We start from the raw sequence: 18,313 nt of genomic DNA on the forward strand, positions 1-18,313 counted from the left end.
GCAACAAAGCCCATTGCCAACTGTGCTCACATATCTATTCAGGGGACACCATCACAGGGCCTAATAACATCAGCCACATTATCAGAGGCTCGTTCACCTGCACATCTACCAATGTGATATATGCCATCATGTGCCAGCAATGCCCCTCTGCCATGTACATTGGTCAAACTGGACAGTCTCTACGTAAAAGAATAAATGCACACAAATCAGATGTCAAGAATTATAACATTAATAAACCAGTCGGAGAACACTTCAATCTCTCTGGTCACGTGATTACAGACATGAAAGTTGCGATATTACAACAGTAAAACTTCAAAACCAGACTCCAGCGAGAGACTGTTGAATTGGAATGCATTTGCAAATTGGATACAATTAACTTAGGCTTGACTAGAGACTGGGAGTGGCTAAGTCATTATGCAAGGTAACCTATTTCCCCTTGCTTTTTCTGACCCCCCCCCCCGCCCCCGTTCCTCAGATGTTCTTGTTAAACCCTGGATTTGTGCTAGAAATGGCCCACCTTGATTATCATACACATTGTAAGGAGAGTGATCACTTTAGATAAGCTATTACCAGCAGGAGAGTGGGGGGTTGGGGGAGAGAAAACCTTTTGTAGTTGTAAACACCCATGTTTTCATGGTTTATATGTATAAAAACATCTTCTGTATTTTCCACAGTATGCATCCGATGAAGTGAGCTGGAGCTCACGAAAGCTTATGCTCAAATAAATTGGTTAGTCTCTAAGGTGCCACAAGTACTCCTTTTCTTTTTGCCTTTAAACAATCCACCCCAGAGCTCTTCTGTGTGAGTGAGATTTTGTTGCAGACAATTGCAAGGCAACTGAAAGTCAGTTAAGGCCATTGGCTTGCAACAAACCAGCAAAAAGCGAGCAATGCCAATGTGTGCACTTCACTTGCAATCAAGTCAAGGCATCTAGATACCAGGTTCTAGTTTATCATAAAGACAGGACCTTAACTGTGTCTGTCACGGTTGGGCATGCCTGACCCTTTAGCCTGGTTTCAGAACACACAACACATTGGGAACCATGGCACCAAGTCATTTGACTCGGTTGCAGTTAAAAGGCAGTTGGCAAGTGCTGCCTTTCCTAATTCACAGCCTACTGCAGAGGTTTTGCCTTTAAAGCCATGATCATAGAAATGCAGGGCTGGAAGGGACCTCAAGAGGTCCTCTAGTCCAGCCAACCATGCTGAGGCAGGATTCAGCAGGTAAACCTAGCCCATCCCTGACAGGTGTTTGTCTAACCTGTTCTTAAAAACCTCTGGTGATGCAGATTCCACAGCCTCCCTAGATAGCCTGTTTCAGGGCTTAACAAGTCGTATAATTAGAAAGTTTTCCTAATATCTAATTTAAATCTCTCCTGCTGCGAACTAAGCCCATTACTTCTTGTGCTACCCTTGGTGGACATGGAAAACAATCAATCACCATCCTCTTTAACACACCTTTTCTGAAGACTGTTCTCGTCTGCCCCCTCAGCCTTCTCTTCTGAAGACTAAACGTGCCCAATTCTGTCAATCTTTCTTCACAGGCCATGTTTTCTAAATGTTTTATTTTTATTGCTCTCCTATGGACTCTCTCCAATTTGTCCATGTGCAGTGCCCGAAATGGGAAACAGTACTCCAGCTGAGGCCTCACCGGTGCTGAAAGGGCAGAACAATTATGTCCCATGTCATACATATGGCACTCCTGTAAATACGCCCTAGACTTTTGCCGCAGCGTCTCACTATTGACTCATAGTCAATGTGCAGTCTACTATGATCTCCAGATCCTTGCCGGCAGCACTGCTGCCTAACCAGTTTTTCCCCCTTTTTGTAGTTTGTGCATCTGATTTTCCCTTCCTGAATGTAGTACTTAGCTCTTGTCTTTAATAACTTTCATTTTATTGATTTCAGACCTATTTTTCAGTTTATCGAGATCACTTTTTGAATTCTAATCCAGTTGTGCAAAGTGCTTGCAATCCCTCTCCCAGCTTGGTGTTAGCCGCAAATTTTGCACACGTATCTTTTACTTCTTCATCTAAGTTGTTAAAGAAATTATTGAATAGTACCAGACCCAGAACAGATGCCTGCAGGACTCCACTCGATATGTCCTCCCAGTCTGAAAGCAAAACAATCAGCAATTCTATGTAAAAGAAAAATTGGCAAAACCATACTTATGCCAGCAAGATCATGGTCTAAGTGTTACCTTGTCTATTCTTACTCATTATCCATAATAACAACTTATTAAAAAATAACTATCAAAGTTCTTAATGTACCTTTAACAATTCTTCATTGTATCTTTCGCTCTTGTGAATCAGTATATGTCATCACCTACTACCCTTTAGTCTGTTAGAAGTGGGGGGGATTATGGAAAACATGGTGCTTTACTGTCAGCATTCCAGATCTTCTTTAAACATGGGTTTTTCATTCGAAGTCCAGTTTTGTTTGTGAATTACCATAATTCCTCCTCCCCCCCCCCCCCCGCACTTCATTAGAAATTTTCCTGTGAATGTATTTTGAGGGAGTGGCTCAGTTTTAGGACCTTGATATTTAGTTGTTTTTAATGGTATCCCAACAGGTCTTTCTGAAAGAAGGAATCCAATTTCAAGGTTCTTACAGGGGTTGTAGCTGGTATCAGGAGATGAGCTGCCATTCAGGGAACCGCGAGCGGTCATCTAGTCCCGCCCCCTGCACTCAAGGCAAGACTAAGTATTATCTAGACCATCCCTGACAAGTGTTTGTAGAACCTGCTCTTAAAAACCTCCAATGTTGCAGATTCTACAGCCTCCCTAGGCAGTTTATTCCAGTGCTTAACTACCCTCACAGGAAGTTTTTCCTAATGTCCAACCTAAATGCAAGCCCATTGCTTCTTGTCCTGTCCTCAGATTAATGAGAACAATTTGGTACACCGCAATTATTGAACAGCTTTCTAAGAGTATTAACACATGTCAGCTCATGCCCCCCAGGCAGTGCAAGGGTACTTGTGTTATGACTGCTTTAGTCCTGAGCTACTCAACCATAGATCCCTGGATTACCTGTTCCCTGCTCTTACCCCACTAGACCATGCTTCTTCTATGCTTCACACTTTCCTGGGCATTGCATGTTTAGCTGAGAGACTAGAGTGGTTCTGAATGACATTTTCCGCTCATTGGCTTTTGCTGTGTCTCCTCCTAGTGAATCAGCTTTTTATTTACTCTTTGAAACATGAGGTAACCGGACACCACAAACATTTCATTTCTCTTCTGATCCCACTTTTATCACCATGCGAGTAGCTGGATGAGATTTCGGTCTCTTCTTGGAAGTGAATGTGGACATAGATGGATTGGTTTCTGTATGACTGCCTCGCAGAAGTGTGTGTGGGAGGAATGGGTGTTAGCGACTGCTGCTGGAGGTTGGATTTAGGACCTGTCCCTGAGAGCAGAGCACTTAGAGTTTATTGACTTCTAGTAAAGGAAGCACCTTAGCTTTGAAACAGTTTGAACTCAGCCCTTCCCTAGCCAGGGAGCGTGAATGCTCATAGATTTAGTTCAGCGTGGACTATTGTGATTATCTAGTCTGACCTCCTGCACAGTGCAGGCCTCAGAACCTCACCCCACCCACTCCTGTACTAGACCCCTAACCTCTGCCTGAGTCACTGAAGTCCTCCAATCACGATTTAAAGACTTCAAATGCAGAGAATTGAAATTATTGCTGTTATAGTATGCTATGGCGTGAGAAGTACCAGGAACTTGGCAGTTAGCCGACATCTAGAAGTCACTGTGTAAGCACACTCCTAGTCCAACAGCAATGGAATGGCTAGCCCCCCTGAACACAGCACATTGGTGTACTGTCTTAGTGCTTTAGCTCATCATGAATGGATATCCTTCCTATCTGATAGTGTATCAAGCCTCACCTCCACTGGCTTCTTTAACCTGTAATGGATAACTCCTGGAACAGTTACGACATGATTGCTGTTTCATAACAAAATACATTCACTGTTAAAGATAAGGACCCTCCCTGAGATCAGTTTCAACCCTGTAAATCTAATGGCTGAGTTCCACCCAGGATGAATTTGGCCTGTAATGTTTAAATGGCGTATGAAGAACACAGTCACACTCTTCCTAAAGGAGTGATTGTGTCTGAGTAAAAAGAACAGGAGTACTTGTGGCACCTTAGAGGTAAACCAATTTATTTGAGCATAAGCTTTCGCATACAGCTCGCTTCATCGGATGCATTCAATGGAAAATACAGTGAGGAGATTTATACACACACCGAACATGAAAAAACGGGTATCATCATACACACCCATTTTTTCATGTTCTGTGTGTATATAAATCTCCTCACTGTATTTTCCGTTGAATGCATCCGATGAAGCGAGCTGTATGCGAAAGCTTATGCTCAAATAAATTGGTTAGTCTCTAAGGTGCCATTTGTACTCCTTTTCTTTTTGCAACTACAGACTAACATGGCTACTCTGAAATGTGTCTGAGTAGTTAAGCAGCAAGAGCTATGAGTCAGAACTCCTGAGTTACTAGTCTCTCTGCTCCAATTTCTGCATCCATTAAAATGGGGCTCATTATACTTCCTTCTCTCACGGGGGCTAGAAGATTTAATTGATTACAACTTGGATTAGTGCTTTGAGATCTTGGTACTTCTCGGTCCCTTTCCCCCAAAGAGTTGTTACTACATTTATTAGAGTCATGGAGTTTAAGGTCAGAAGTCTGACTTCCGTGTATCACAGGCCAGCAGCCGCACAGTAAACCCAACAACTGAAATGTGAGCAAATATTACAGGCCTCAGGCACCGAGAGAGTTCTATGCCACAGGCAGAGAAGAGAAGGGACTGAGGTGCACTGGTGCCTGAGGCCCTGGCAAGGAATTGATTTAAGTGAGCTGTACCCAGATGATTCTGGTAAGTGACCCATACCCATGTGCTGCAGCGGAAGGTGGAAAAACAATGAAAAACCCAAAGTCCCTACCATTCTGTCTGGGGAAAATTTCTTCTGCCCCTACAGAGGGAGATGAGTTAGATCCTGAGCTTGTGAGTAGGAACCAGCCAACCAAGCATCTGAGAGAGAGAATGTTCTTTGCCACCTCCAAACACTGGCTCTCCCCCTCCAGTTTCCCATCTCCAGCCGTAGCCATCCCTGATGGTTCAAAGGAAGGAGTCATACAAAATCATTGGGGGGGGGGGGGGAGAACAGGGGGATCCCTTTCTGACCCCTTCACACGATCATTTATTTTGTTCTCTCTCCCCTGATCTTTATCTAACAGTGTTTAAGTGACTTATGTTCATGATGTATCAAAACCCAATAAAAATATAACCTCTGTGAAAAAAGAAAGCTTTGGGAGAATATATCCATCCTCTATATAACTGCATACCATTGAAAACATGCCAAGCAGATTGTCAGCTCAGTGGGGCAGAGACCATCTTTTTGTTCTGTGTTCGTACAGTGCCTAGCACCAGGGGCTCGTGGGCCATGCCTCGGGTTCCTGAGTGCTGCTGCACCACGAAGAATAAATCAATAATACCATTATTGCAGTGAAACAGAAGTAAGGCCAGCTCTCTGCCCCCAAACTGTAAAACTGAAAGGCCGTAATTAGCTTGGGGCCCCTGACTTCTCTGTCTCTTTAGTTCCTTTGCATCGTCACATTTTTCCCCCCAGACGCTTCAGATTGCTGCCTCGTATGCAAAAAGCTGCTCAGCACAGCAGGTGAAAGCATTAGCCTGTAAGCAGTAGGAACCTGATTCACCAACGTGCTGAACACTCTCAACTCCAGGTGACGTCAGCAGGAGCTGCGGGTGTTCAGAAACAGTAAATCAGGATGGCAGCGTACAAATCCTGTCTTCAGCCCCCGCGCGGAGCTCCTTCCGCTCCCAGCAAAGGCACTTAGCTTGATGACACAATGGGTGCTGAGGAAGGACTGGAGAGGGAAGAGAGGGCAGTGGATCAGTTCAGGGAGGGTGCTGCATGGCTCAGAAATGCCCTTCCGCCTGCCTACCAGTGTAACACAGAAACTGCTCTCTGGCCGGCAGCCCTGAGGCTCCCAAGGCAGGGAGTCTGGTAGAAACACAGCCAGCTATTGCACAACACAGCTGGCTCTCGTCCAGTCAATCTTCTATGATACTGCATAGGCCACCTGTAGGCCCCACCTGCTCCTGAGACCAGCCAGCTATCAGTTTCAGGTTTCGAAGGTTAGTCTTTATCTAAGGATACTTCCTGGTTAAGTGATTGGGATGGTAGGAGCTTGTGAGAGAGCAGGAGAAGGGGGGTGGGGAGGGAGTTAAGGTTTCTACATGCAGGAGAAGGAGCTGTCAGTGTACATTGTGGTTTATATGTACACAAATAGCAAATCGTAGGAGCAGATCTTCCACACATGGGCTGCAGGAATGGCCCACGGCAGATTTGCAATCAGAATGATATAGTTTAGACTAAGGAAAACAACAGAGAGAGCGAGCACAGGATATGACAGGTTTCAGAGTAACAGCCGTGTTAGTCTGTATTCGCAAAAAGAAAAGGAGTACTTGTGGCACCTTAGAGACTAACCAATTTATTTGAGCATGAGCTTTCGTGAGCTACAGCTCAATTCATCGGATGCTGTAGCTCAAGAAAGCTTTTGCTCAAATAAATTGGTTAGTCTCTAAGGTACTCCTTTTCTTTTCACAGGATATGAGTGTGTCTCCTCTGTCACTGGCTGTCCCAGCCACAAGTGTGAGAACACAATGGCAGCTTCTGCTGTGCACTGGCAGAGTTTTTAGGAATATAAAAGGACAGTGCATGGCAGATCCCACTTTCCCAGCTCCATCCACCCCACCCTGTAAGGATGGATTAAGGCTGGATCCTTGGGGGAGAGACCAACTGGTGTGAAAGGGACCCAGGTCAGCAGTGAGGAACACAGGGCCAGGCTATAAGGGGTGTGGCAAGCGTATTAGAAATTCATGTGGATCATACCCAAGTCTGGAAAATGGAATTGAGATGAGGTCAGACTGTTTTGCTGGTGTAGCTATACCCATATACCAGGCCAGCAAACATCAGCAGAATGGGTGCAGCTTATACCGACAAAACTGTGCTTTTGCCAGTAGCATCACTTATTCCAGCCTCCCTGAGCAAAACAATCTGTACCTGTCAACGTTACAGTTTTGTCCGAATAACTTCATCTGCACTAGTGGCTTCTGCCAGCACAGTTATATATCGATCACAGAGCGGACCTCCTCTCATCTTTGACCAGCACAAGTATGCTGACAAAAGCTTTTGGAGAGAGTAGACATGGCCTAAGGAGGAAAGAGCTGGGTTGGAAGAGACCCTGTGAATGGCAGGAGAGGAAGATCAAAGAGTTGGGGGAGAGGAGCTGGGCAGAAGCTGAAAAGTTGAGGTGAATCCATGTTTCATTTATTCTTAATCCACCCCTGAGCCTGGAAGATTAAAAATTAGGGAGTTCAGGGATTTGGCCCCTTTTTGGCCACACACCTCATCCCTAAAGAAATAGCCGTGGAGGAGTATGTGGGTGGATGGAGTTTCAATATAAATAGGCCCCACCCATAATTTTCAAATCTGCCTCCAGATCAGTTTCCCCAAAGTTTGGATCTGAGGTTTTGTTGTGGCTTCATCTCACAGTCTAGCGATAGATCCGGTCAGTCCCACTGCAGCCACATCTGTTGTTAACCTTAACATCTGATGGTATGGGCACCACATGCCATGCTGTAGGCATTTGTCTGCATCCTGAAACTGTTTCCAAGTAAATACCTTCCCTTGATTCATCAGAGCTTAGCTGCCCACAAAAGTGGTGCTGCTTTAACTAGTCGGGTATTACTAGAATGGTACAACCTCCCTGTTGTGGATGCAGTTATATCAGTATAAAGCTGATTTATGCTGGCATAGGTATTCACATACACGAAGGGGACTAGGCTATACTGGTCTAAGACTCCTTTATACCAGTATAACTGGCCACGCTAGGGGGTGTACCAGGATAACTAGTCTGGTAAAAAAAAGTCACTCCCAACAACAAATAGTTATGCTGGTACAAAAATGGTGTGTGGACCGAACCATGATGACCAAACACATAGGGACACCCAGGCATTAGAATCTTTGGTGCAATCTGCAACCCTACTCAAAGCAGTGAGAAGATGGGACCTGGTGTTTGCTGGCATAGACTCCCCGCTGGGAAGTCCTTTGTTCACTCCCTGTTGCTTCCCAGCTCTATTCTAGTGGCTCACATTGTCAATTTCACCTTAGCAGCCTATTCAGAAAGGTTTGATTGCTCTGTGCCTGCATGAAATTAGTGCATTTCCCCAGCACAACCTCTCCCCTGAGAAGTAGGGATCCATTGTTACCGTTTGGCTTCACTATGTGAGAGAGAGAGAGTGAGTGTGTGTGTGTGTGGTGAGGGGGGGCTCAATTGAGAGGAATCTGCTGTAGCTCACGAAATCTTATGGTCAAATAAATTTGTTAGTCTCTAAGGTACCACAAGTCCTCCTTTTCTAATTGCTGCGTATCCCCCCCAAATATCCACTCCCAGCTAGTGCCTGGGGGTGTCACCCCACATGCCCAGTGCCTGGTGGTATCCCCAAAATTTGATAAGGTTTTGGGGAAGGTTATTCTAGTGGGAATAAAGGGGGCTTTTCTGCTGCTTTGATTTACCAGCTGGCTGGTTCCTTTATGTATTCATGTTTATTTCTGGGGGGCTCCTCCTGTTACTGTAAATCTAATTAATTTTTGGGTCACCCAGAGTTTTTCTAATTGTTAAAATATATGAAATGCTCGCTCCTCACCAGTGTGTGTGGGCACCCCTTTATCTGGGTGCCTCACAGGGACAGAGGACTGGAACCACCAGGGTTTTTTTTTTTTTTTTTTTTTGCAAGTGAATAGAGCTGCTGAATGAGCCTTTTGCAGGGGCAGGATCTTTCACCTGCCAGAAGAAAGGAGAGAGAGAGAGAGGAGGGGCTCAGGCGAGGTAATCTCGTGTGATCACACACAGAGAGAAACAGCCACACCTTGAAACTACCTGAGCTCCAGGAGAAGGGGAGGAAAACTCCAGATAAACAACACAGGGAGGAGAAAAGGGCAAGGGAAGGGGACCAAAGTGCGGGACCCAAGTGGGAGGGTAACCTAGGGAGCAAGGAAGTACTGTACTCCGAGACCTTGCAGTTCCCACAGCTGGCTTCACCCGGTCTCTGAGTTTCAGCTGAAACTGATCAGCCATGGACTCAGGTTTTTGAGCTACTCAGCCACCAGGAAGGACTTTGCACACCGCAGCAGGACCAACTGCTCTGTGCGCTGGGACTGAAAACGTTGAATTGTTTGGGGTGCAAACTCCACATCCCCGTTCTCCCAAACCTCCAAAAAAAAGGGGGGGGGGAAGGAAAACATGAACTATTGGCCTTCGGAAGAAAGAAAAATGAATGATTATCAGCTTTCCCCAGGAAGAAAACTGAAAACCTCGGATTCAGGGCTGAAGTACAACAATAGAAAAGAGGTGAGCTGCATTTGAGGGGGCTGTTTTCTAACCCTTTCCCTCTCCTGTTTGAGGAGTGAGGTGGCTTTCTTCAGGGAGGGGAAGGCCAGTTCTAAGGGCGCTTGCTTGCAAGATGCAGATTTTAGGGTGTTTTCTAAAATAAAAACGAGTTCCAGGTATTCCCTAGTGCTGGCTCGAAGGCTCGTGGAGTGACCGGGAGCGTTCTGCTTTCCTGGCTTGTGGGATGGATAAGCAGCAGCTCTTGCACAGCAAATCACACGTATTGGGGAGGGAGGCTGGAACTGGTTGCTGCTTGAGCTCAGGGTGTCTTCGATTACAGGTTTTGGGCTGGTCTGATGAGTCCTTGCAGGGCTTTTCATATGAGAAATGCTGTCTGTTAGTTTTCACAGCAACAGAACTGTTGGATAGGCCTTTCGTCCCACTTCACCTTAGCTGGAGGTGACTTACAGGAATGCTCTTGTTCAGACTCTTTCATGCAAACTGGAACCTGTTTTGAATCCGCTTTGGTTAAACCAGCGGACAGCCTTGTATGGACCATCTTACATAGACTTAAACCTCAGGTTGTTTTGATTTTTAGCTTAATGCAGGCTGTGGCTGTGTTACAAACTGTACTGTGCCAGCTTTGAATCAGTTTGAATGCAAGTAATTGAGTTCAATACAGGGGTAATTGGGTGAAATGCTGTGGTTTGTGTTATACAGGTCAGACTAGATGACCTAATAATAGTTCATTCTCACCTTAAAATCCATTACTCTAAAAACCAATTTAGTTAAACAGGTGCAAAACATAATTTCAGTACTCTTAACTCAAGTTTGAACCAGGCTTATATCGTTTTAGGTTAAAACGAGTACAGATATTTTCAATAGCTATAAATGCAATTTAAGTGTGTTAAGAGTCCACACTGTTTTGCACTGGATCTAACTCAAATAGTTCAAAATCCCCCCTGTATGTGATCTAGAGCAAGTTACTTGTGCAGCCCAGGCCTTACCTCAATTAAGGGGCCTGTTTTGTTGCTTATTGGTTGTGTGGATTATTGCTCTTGCCTTGTGAGAGGGCCAGGCTAACCTGGCCTTGTCTCTTAACTCCAAGGCCTTGGTTTGGAATTTCCTGCTCAGGTGTTGAACAGTTCTGGTGAGGCCTTATCACTTGAAGGGTAAGGTTATGTCAGAGAGGATATTTTCTGAGAGTGGATTTGGGCCACTGGTGCTTACCCAGAAGCGTGTGCACCTCTTGCAGTTTCTGCTTATTTTAAAACCTGGCGTTTAGAAAATTGTATTTTTATATTAAAACAAAGTGCAAGTGACTTCCCAGATTGTTTCTAGTCTCTTAGTTTCAGAGTAACAGCCGTGTTAGTCTGTATTCGCAAAAAGAAAAGGAGGACTTGTGGCACCTTAGAGTCTCTTAGTTGTTGATCTTTGATCTGTGGGTTCCTCCTAGAGTGATTGTTAGCGGGCAATGGTGAAGAATTACTGAGTCACTTTCTTCTTGCCCTGAATGAAGAATTTAGTTATTCAAGGCAAATGGCCCCATCTGGTCTCAGGCTGTGAGAATGTCTTTGATGTAGAGTTAACTCTGCATCAATCTACACTCAAGTTACTCCTCTCCAGTGAGCCTAGCTTGTAGCCATGCTACAAAACAACCCTCAAGTGCTGTCTCCACACAGGTCAGGGCAGTGGTGCGAGGAGGAATGATAGGAAGGCATTGGAGGACTAGTGGTGCTACCCTGCATTCTGGTTGTCTTAGCAGCTGATTAATTGTGCTCCCAGTCTGAACGTCCTTCCAGGCCAGCCAGCTTGAGTTAGCACCACTGACACTGAGTGAAGGGGTTTTGCTGTGGATGGGATTCTAGGAGCAACCTGGGAGTTAACTTTGCAGAGAAGTTTCAGAGTAACAGCCGTGTTAGTCTGTATTCACAAAAAGAAAAGGAGGACTTGTGGCACCTTAGAGACTAACCTTAGAGACTAAACATCCGATGAAGTGAGCTGTAACTCACGAAAGCTTATGCTCAAATAAATTGGTTAGTCTCTAAGGTGCCACAAGTACTCCTTTTCTTTTTGCAGAGAAGATGAGCCCTGTCTTTACTGCAGAGTTTCTACCTATTATCTTTCCCCTGCCCTGCCCTGCCTAATGGCTTGTTACACATTTAAAGAATCAGTAATTGTATCTGCATCTATGCAGCCCAAGCAGATCAGCTGCTCTGTAAAGACCTTTATCGTTTCATATTCTGTGGTGCCGAGAGCTTTCATTAAGCAGAAAACTGAGAGGTTCTCAGATTTGGAGTCACATTCTGTTCTGTGTCGGCCTCAGAGCCCCGCAGGAGTCCCTGACGCGAATGAGAGCAGAACGTAGGCCCCTTAGAAATACCATTGGTGGAGAATCCATAATGCAGCCAAGCAGAGAAGAGACGGCAAGGCCTGATTGCTTTAACCTTTCCACGCTTCATGTGCAGCTTGTTCAGAGGTAATCAGTGTTGCAGCTGAGGAGCTGGTTCTGGTTAGCAACTTCAATTACAATTCCTCCTTGGGGTGAGGAGGAAGACTGTGTGGATCTGCAAAGCTTTGTGGCCATGCCACTTGTGTGAGCTGTATAGTTAGTCCATCCTGGAGCTGAGTGAACTCTTCCCAGGAATAATCTTACCTGATTAATTCAGCCTTTATTTTCTCTTCATGTGTTAGCAGCAAGCAGGTGGTCTGGTCAGTAGGACAATTCCAACTACTTCACTCAAATGAATTTTATTTAGTCTTTGGGCTGTTTGGTGACCTACTCACTGCAGCTCTCAGTGGTGTCTGATTGCAGCTGTTTCTTGCTCCTTCAGTGTGTGATTTCCCCACAGGGCTTGTTAAGGCTACTGTTGCTGACAACATGCAGCAGAACTGGTGCGCGAGTAAGCACTATTTTGCTGCAGTTGTAGCCAAGGAGGACAAATTATATTCAGGACTAGTTCAGTAACCATGGTTGAATCTGCTCTGAGCAGGAGGATAGACCAAAGATGGCCAGTCAAATGCACAGACTCATAGACTTTAAGGCAAGACAGGACCATCATGAACATCTAGTCTGACCTCCTGCTTGTTGTGGGCCACAGAGCCTCACCCACCCACTCCTGCAATAGACCTCTGACCTCTGGCTGAGTTACTGAAGTCCTCAAATCATAGTTTCAATAATTCAAGTTACAGAGAATCCACCATTTACACTTGCAGTAAACTAGTGACCCATGCTGCAGAGGAAGGCAATCCCCTCCCTCCCCCCAGGGTCTCTGCCAATGTGACCAGGGGGAAATTCCTTCCTGATCCCAAATATGGTGATCAGAACTCATGAGCCAAACTATTTCAGACCTTTGCACTGCAAATGAAATTTGCTCTGTTTGTGGTGGGAAATGACTGGGCAGTGTTGTTAAAGTGAATACATGGGTTGTATTGGACCAAATTTTCACAAATTAGTATTCACTCAGATCTGGGAAACATATTATTTCCATCCATTGGAGGGTTATAGAGCCGTATATTCACTGGCCTTTTCACTGAAGCCTTCTCCATAATATCAGACCAAAAAAATCAAGCAGAGACAAGTAGCTAATATGAAGACAACAGGATGGTTCCACCTACACACACACTTCCTCCTCTACCAGGCCTAGGTGCTGGTATGTAGGTGGGGGAAAGTTTGTGACTGAAAGAAGGTGTGTGTTTGCTAATGATGTTGACTGGTAGCAGTCCTAGGAGTTTTATGCTGCATTTCCAAGGTGAAGGGTCTGTGGTCTGTTCAGAGCAGGGATTAGGCAATAATGAAGGAACAAACTGTAGATCTTTTAGGGTAGGACTAGTTTTAGTTAACAAAACTTCCTGCTGTTTGACTCCTGCCTTAGATTGCAAGGCTCAAATTTGTCAAAGATGACTCTGAAAAAGCACATGGGAGTGATACAAGGAGGATGCTTAAAATGCAAAGAGGCAAAAGGGGCCTTTTTCATCCAGGAAACTCCAAACCATGAGTCCTTTCAGTGCTAGCCCGACAAAAACTGTGTCCCTGCCAGCCTTTGGCAACAGAAAAAAATGTTTTTCCAACAGGAGTAGCTGGTTTTAATGTTGCCAATCCTAACTGCTCAGGAATGCCAAAAAGAAAAGGAGTACTTGTGGCCCCTTAGAGACTAACCAATTTATTTGAGCATAAGCTTTCATGAGCTACAGCTCACTTCATCGGATGCATACTGTGGAAAGGATCATCTACCCTTTCCACAGTATGCATCCGATGAAGTGAGCTGTAACTCACGAAAGCTTATGCTCAAATAAATTGGTTAGTCTCTAAGGGGCCACAAGTACTCCTTTTCTTTTAGCGAATACAGACTAACACGGCTGTTACTCTGAAACCTGCTCAGGAATCATGACCCCTGCTCCCCGTCATATCACTGGCATAAAAATCATGAAAGGGCAAATAAACTTTTTTTTAGGGGGGAGGATATTTGCCCTCTGGGTTTTTATTAAACCTTTAAGGGTGTACTTTCAAGCTCTGTCCACAACCAGCAGGTTTGGAAGTTGGATTGTTTTAACTAGGTTGTTTGAATCACAGAATCATAGAAATGTTGGGCTGGCAGGGACCTTGAGAGGCAGGACCAAGTAAACCTAGACCGGCCCTAACAGGTGTTTGTCCAACCTGTTCTTAGACACCTCCCATGACGGGGATTCCAAAGCCTCCTTTGGAAGCCTGTTCCAGAGCTTAACTACCCTTCTAGATAGAAAGCTTTTCCTAATATCTAATTTAAAGCTCTGTTTTTGCAGATTAAGCCCCTTATTTTGTGTCCTACTTTCATTAGACATGCAGAAAATTTGCTCATGGTACTCTTTATAACAGCCCTTAACGTATTTGAAGACTATTAGGTGCCCTCTCAGTCTTCTGTTCTCAAGACTAAACATGTCCAGTTTTTTAACCTTTCCTCATAGGTCAAGTTTTCTAAATCTTTGATAATTTTTGTTGCTCTCCTCTGGACTCTCCAGTTTGTCCGCATCTTTACTAGTGTGGCGCCAAGAGCTGGACACAGTACTCCAGCTGAGGCCTCACCAGCACTGAGTAAAGTGGGGGCAGTTACCTCCTGTGTCTTATATACAATGCTCCTATTAATACACCCCAGAATATTAGCTTTTTTTTTTTTTTTTTTTTTTTTGCCACTGCATTACATTCTTGGCTCGTACTCGGTTTGTGATCCACTATAAACCACAGGTCCTTTTCAGCAGTACGACCATCTATTCCCCATTTTGTAGCTGTGCATTCGATATTTTGTTTTCTTCCTAAATGTAGTCCTTATCACTTGTCTTGACTGAATTTCGTCGTGTTGATTTCAGATCAATTCTCTAATTTGCCAAGGTCATTTTGAATTCTAATCTAGTCCTCCACAGTGCTTGCAACTAGACTTTTGGTGCCATCTGCAGATTTTCTATAGCCTACTCTCCACTCCATTATGCAAGCCACTAATACAAATGTTGAGTACTACCAGATCCAGGGAAGACTTCTGCAGGACTTCAGGAGATACACCCTCACTGTTTGTCAGTAAGCCATTGATAACAACACTAGTTGCGCACCCATCTGATTTAATCAAGACCACATTTCCCTAGTGTGCTTATGAGAAGAATGTTCTGTGGGGCTGTGTCAAAAACTTTACTAAAATCAAGTTATATCTAGTCCTGGGGGAAGGAGGTGCAGAATTCATACCTTCAACAGATTTCTTGGCTCCCCTGCAGAAAAATGGGGGAGCCAAGAAATCTTGTGGGAAGCACCCTCGTTCCCTGGCAGCCTGGTGCGGAGGGGAGGAAGGAGACTGGGCGTGTGTATGGGTCTCTGGAGACAGGGTAAGAGGCTGGGGCTGGGTGCCTGCCTGCCTTGCGAAGGAATGAGACAGACTCTCTCTGTCCCTGTCCCTGCATCCCAGCCTTGGAGGTGCAGGGCTGTGTGAAGCAGGCTCTGTCCCTGAGGCAGAGCAGAAATGTAGCAACTAAGCAGGCAGGCTGCTAATGTTCCCATTGTCGGTGAATTGTTCCCATTCTTAGTCAATTAAGGCTCCTTTACCTTGCCAGAGCCTTATTGTAAATGACAGTAATGGAATTCTCAGCTAGGAAGGTCTATGTGCTCTCTCCCTTTTTCTTTTTTCCCCCCTGTGCCACTGTGGACTAGATACCTCCTGAGGTCTCTTCCAACCCTAATCTTCTATGAACCTATGAATAGGGTTAGATTACAGCTCAAGATCTGTTTTACTTACCCATCTAAAAAAAAAATGCAAGACAATGATTAGCAAAACTGTACGGCTTTCATGTGTGCAAGTTGGAGCCATTTAAAGCGACAGTCTACTTTACAGCTCACCAACCACCAAAGTAAAAGTCATGTAATTTTAAATGAAAATCCAGGATTATAACTGGAATGCAGGATATTGGTTACCAAGTATTTGTAACTTAACTTCCATGTGTTTAGGAAATGCTGAACCGTTGTTGTGATTCCCGCTCCCCCCCCACCCCGTATGGTTGTTTAAATAAATTAGCAAAATAAGTGAAACTGGTGTGATTATAGTGCACTATTCTGACAAACAAAATATGCAGAATTTTGGGGTTTTTGGCGCAGAATTCCCTCAGGAGTATATATCCCAGCTAGTGCTTCCCCCTATTCACTCGATCAGTAACCCTGGCAAAGAAGGAAACGGGGTTGGTTTGGTGTGATTTGTTCTTGACAAATCTGTACTGGCTATTAATTATAATCCTATTACCCTCTAGATCATTGGTCTCCAAACTTTTTTGTCCGCGCCTCCCCTACCTGGTCCGTGTTCAGCCAGGAGACAGTGGCAAAGGCCAGGTGCTGGGAGCGGAGCTGGAGTGGAGCTGGGGGTAGAGTGGGGCAGGGTGATGCTCCCTGCTGACCCCCCATGGGGGTTGGCTTGGGCCAGGCACCCTGTGCCCCCCGAACGTTCCTCCGTGCCCCCATAGAGGTCTGCGCCACAGTTTGGGGACCACTGCTCTAGGTGCTTACAAATTGATTTCTAGCTTCTTCCAGTATCTTTCTAGGTTCCAGAAGTTATGGCTGACTGGTTTATAATTCTCTGTATATTATTATTCTCTGTAATTATAATTATAATCCCCACCCCCACCCCCCATTTAAGGGTAGAGCTGAGAGTATCAATGACTAATGACTAGCCTCCAGGGGCTGGTTTTCCTTTTTTTTCTTTTTATTTTGTTTGCCAAATATCTCAGGAATTGGCAACAAATCTATTCCACTGTGTCATAGGCCTTAGCCTGCGACAAATAATAATGGAGTTTCTTCTTTAGCTCACATGTAGGTTTCAGAGCAGCAGCAGAGTTTTAGGTGGGACCAGATTTCTTGCACTAGTTAAGTGTAAATCCTTGCCAGCTGGTGTGGATGGTAAAATGATAGAATTTCCATCTACTTTCTCTGGGTTAGTGTCTGATGCAAAGTGCTTGCATCGGTCTTCTGCTGTCTCTATTAATGGGCCTAAATTGGAACCTAGATTCCCCACCCTTTAAAAACAAATCAAAACAAAACAAAACCCCTCTGGTAAAGTCTGACTCTGACCTTCATTACTCAGGGAGACCATTGCTAGGTATTGAATTCCTGACTCTCTTCTATTTGGCTGTACGGTGATCTGAACACCTAGACAGGAGAGGGCTGCCATTTACATCTATTGTCATTTATTGCTAGTTAAATAGCATCAGGTGACTAATGGAGGGATATCGTGAACATATTCTATCTTGGGGGGTGGGAGGGGAACCAAGATTTAGATTTATGCTTAATTAAGAACCCAGAGAGGACGCTCAGTGCAGTCTGAATCATGAAGCTGCCTGTGCCCACAAGGAGCTTACAGTAGACAGACCAATCAGCCACGTGGCATGCTGGGTGCCTTTGAGGAATGGCGACGATATCAAAGCAGGTGCATCAGACTTGATCTTGCCTACACACCCCAAACTCCCACTGAAGTCAATGGGAGCTTGGCATGCAAGATCAAGTCTTAACTATCCGGCTTTAAGTGAAACTCCCTGTTGATTTCAATGTGGGATTCTGCTTGAAACTCATTGAGGGAGACAGTCCCTTGTGGGGGGCTTTTTTTTTTTTTTTTTGACATCTTTATCTCTCTACAGCTGTATTGGAGAACAGCTTTTTTTAAAAGGGTGCACATAAATGTCAAGGCATGCTTCCTTTCTCACAAATAGAGGTGTAAATTGGCGTTTAAAATCCATTGACATGAATGGCGTTTCACTGGTGTGAGTGAGATCAAAATCATGACCATAATGTAACTTTTTATTCCAAAGAATTCTGAAGTCTTATGTAAGTTCTATCCATGTGTCTGATGCAGCCATTTCTGGGGTGCAGGGCACCAGCCAGCTGGCATGCAGCACACTGCCCAAAGGCAGCTGGGTTGGTAACCCTGGCCTGGGGCACTGGACCAAATCTTCAATGTCTATGCAGAGCAGAATGGGCCTTGGCTTTCAAGTTTCCTCCATGAGAATCCTCCACAGTAAACATAATGGGATTCAGTTTCTCATCTAACTCAGAAAGGCAACAAGATGAGTTGGCTTAGTGGGGAATTGAACTTGTGGCTCTAAAGACTCAAGGCAGCTTCTAACAAGAGGTGTGGCACACTCAGCCCTCTTTACCAGATTTATGCTGAACTGATTCCCACAGGTCTTTCCCCCCTTTATCAGGAAGGACACTTGTGTTGGCAGGAAGCTCTGTCTCTCACTTCCTGCAGTTTATTCCTTCCTTAGGTTAATCTCCATTTTATAATCTAATTGTCCTTAACAAGGAACTGGGGAGGAAGAGAAATGCCGAGACTGACAGGATTTCTCTGCTGCCCTAAGGCTGTTTAGTTGCAGGCGTCCTATTTTCAAATA

General features: G+C 44.8%; 1 protein-coding gene across 2 annotated transcripts in view; it reads left to right on the forward strand.

The window, feature by feature from the left end:
• Window positions 1-18,313, forward strand: part of ST14 (ST14 transmembrane serine protease matriptase) — a 62,113-nt gene that overhangs the window by 9,657 nt on the left and 34,143 nt on the right. Inside the window, exon 1 of one of the 2 annotated variants that reach the window (XM_048827559.2) lies at window positions 8,951-9,445. The exons of the other annotated variant lie outside the window; for it this stretch is intronic. Coding sequence (XP_048683516.1) covers window positions 9,338-9,445 — 108 coding nt within the window. The 5' untranslated portion in view covers window positions 8,951-9,337. Of the gene's footprint in view, window positions 1-8,950; window positions 9,446-18,313 lie in introns of those variants that run through there. 2 annotated transcript variants of the gene reach the window in all.

This window comes from Caretta caretta, chromosome 22, assembly GCF_965140235.1.
Source record: "Caretta caretta isolate rCarCar2 chromosome 22, rCarCar1.hap1, whole genome shotgun sequence".
NCBI lineage: Eukaryota > Metazoa > Chordata > Testudines > Cheloniidae > Caretta > Caretta caretta.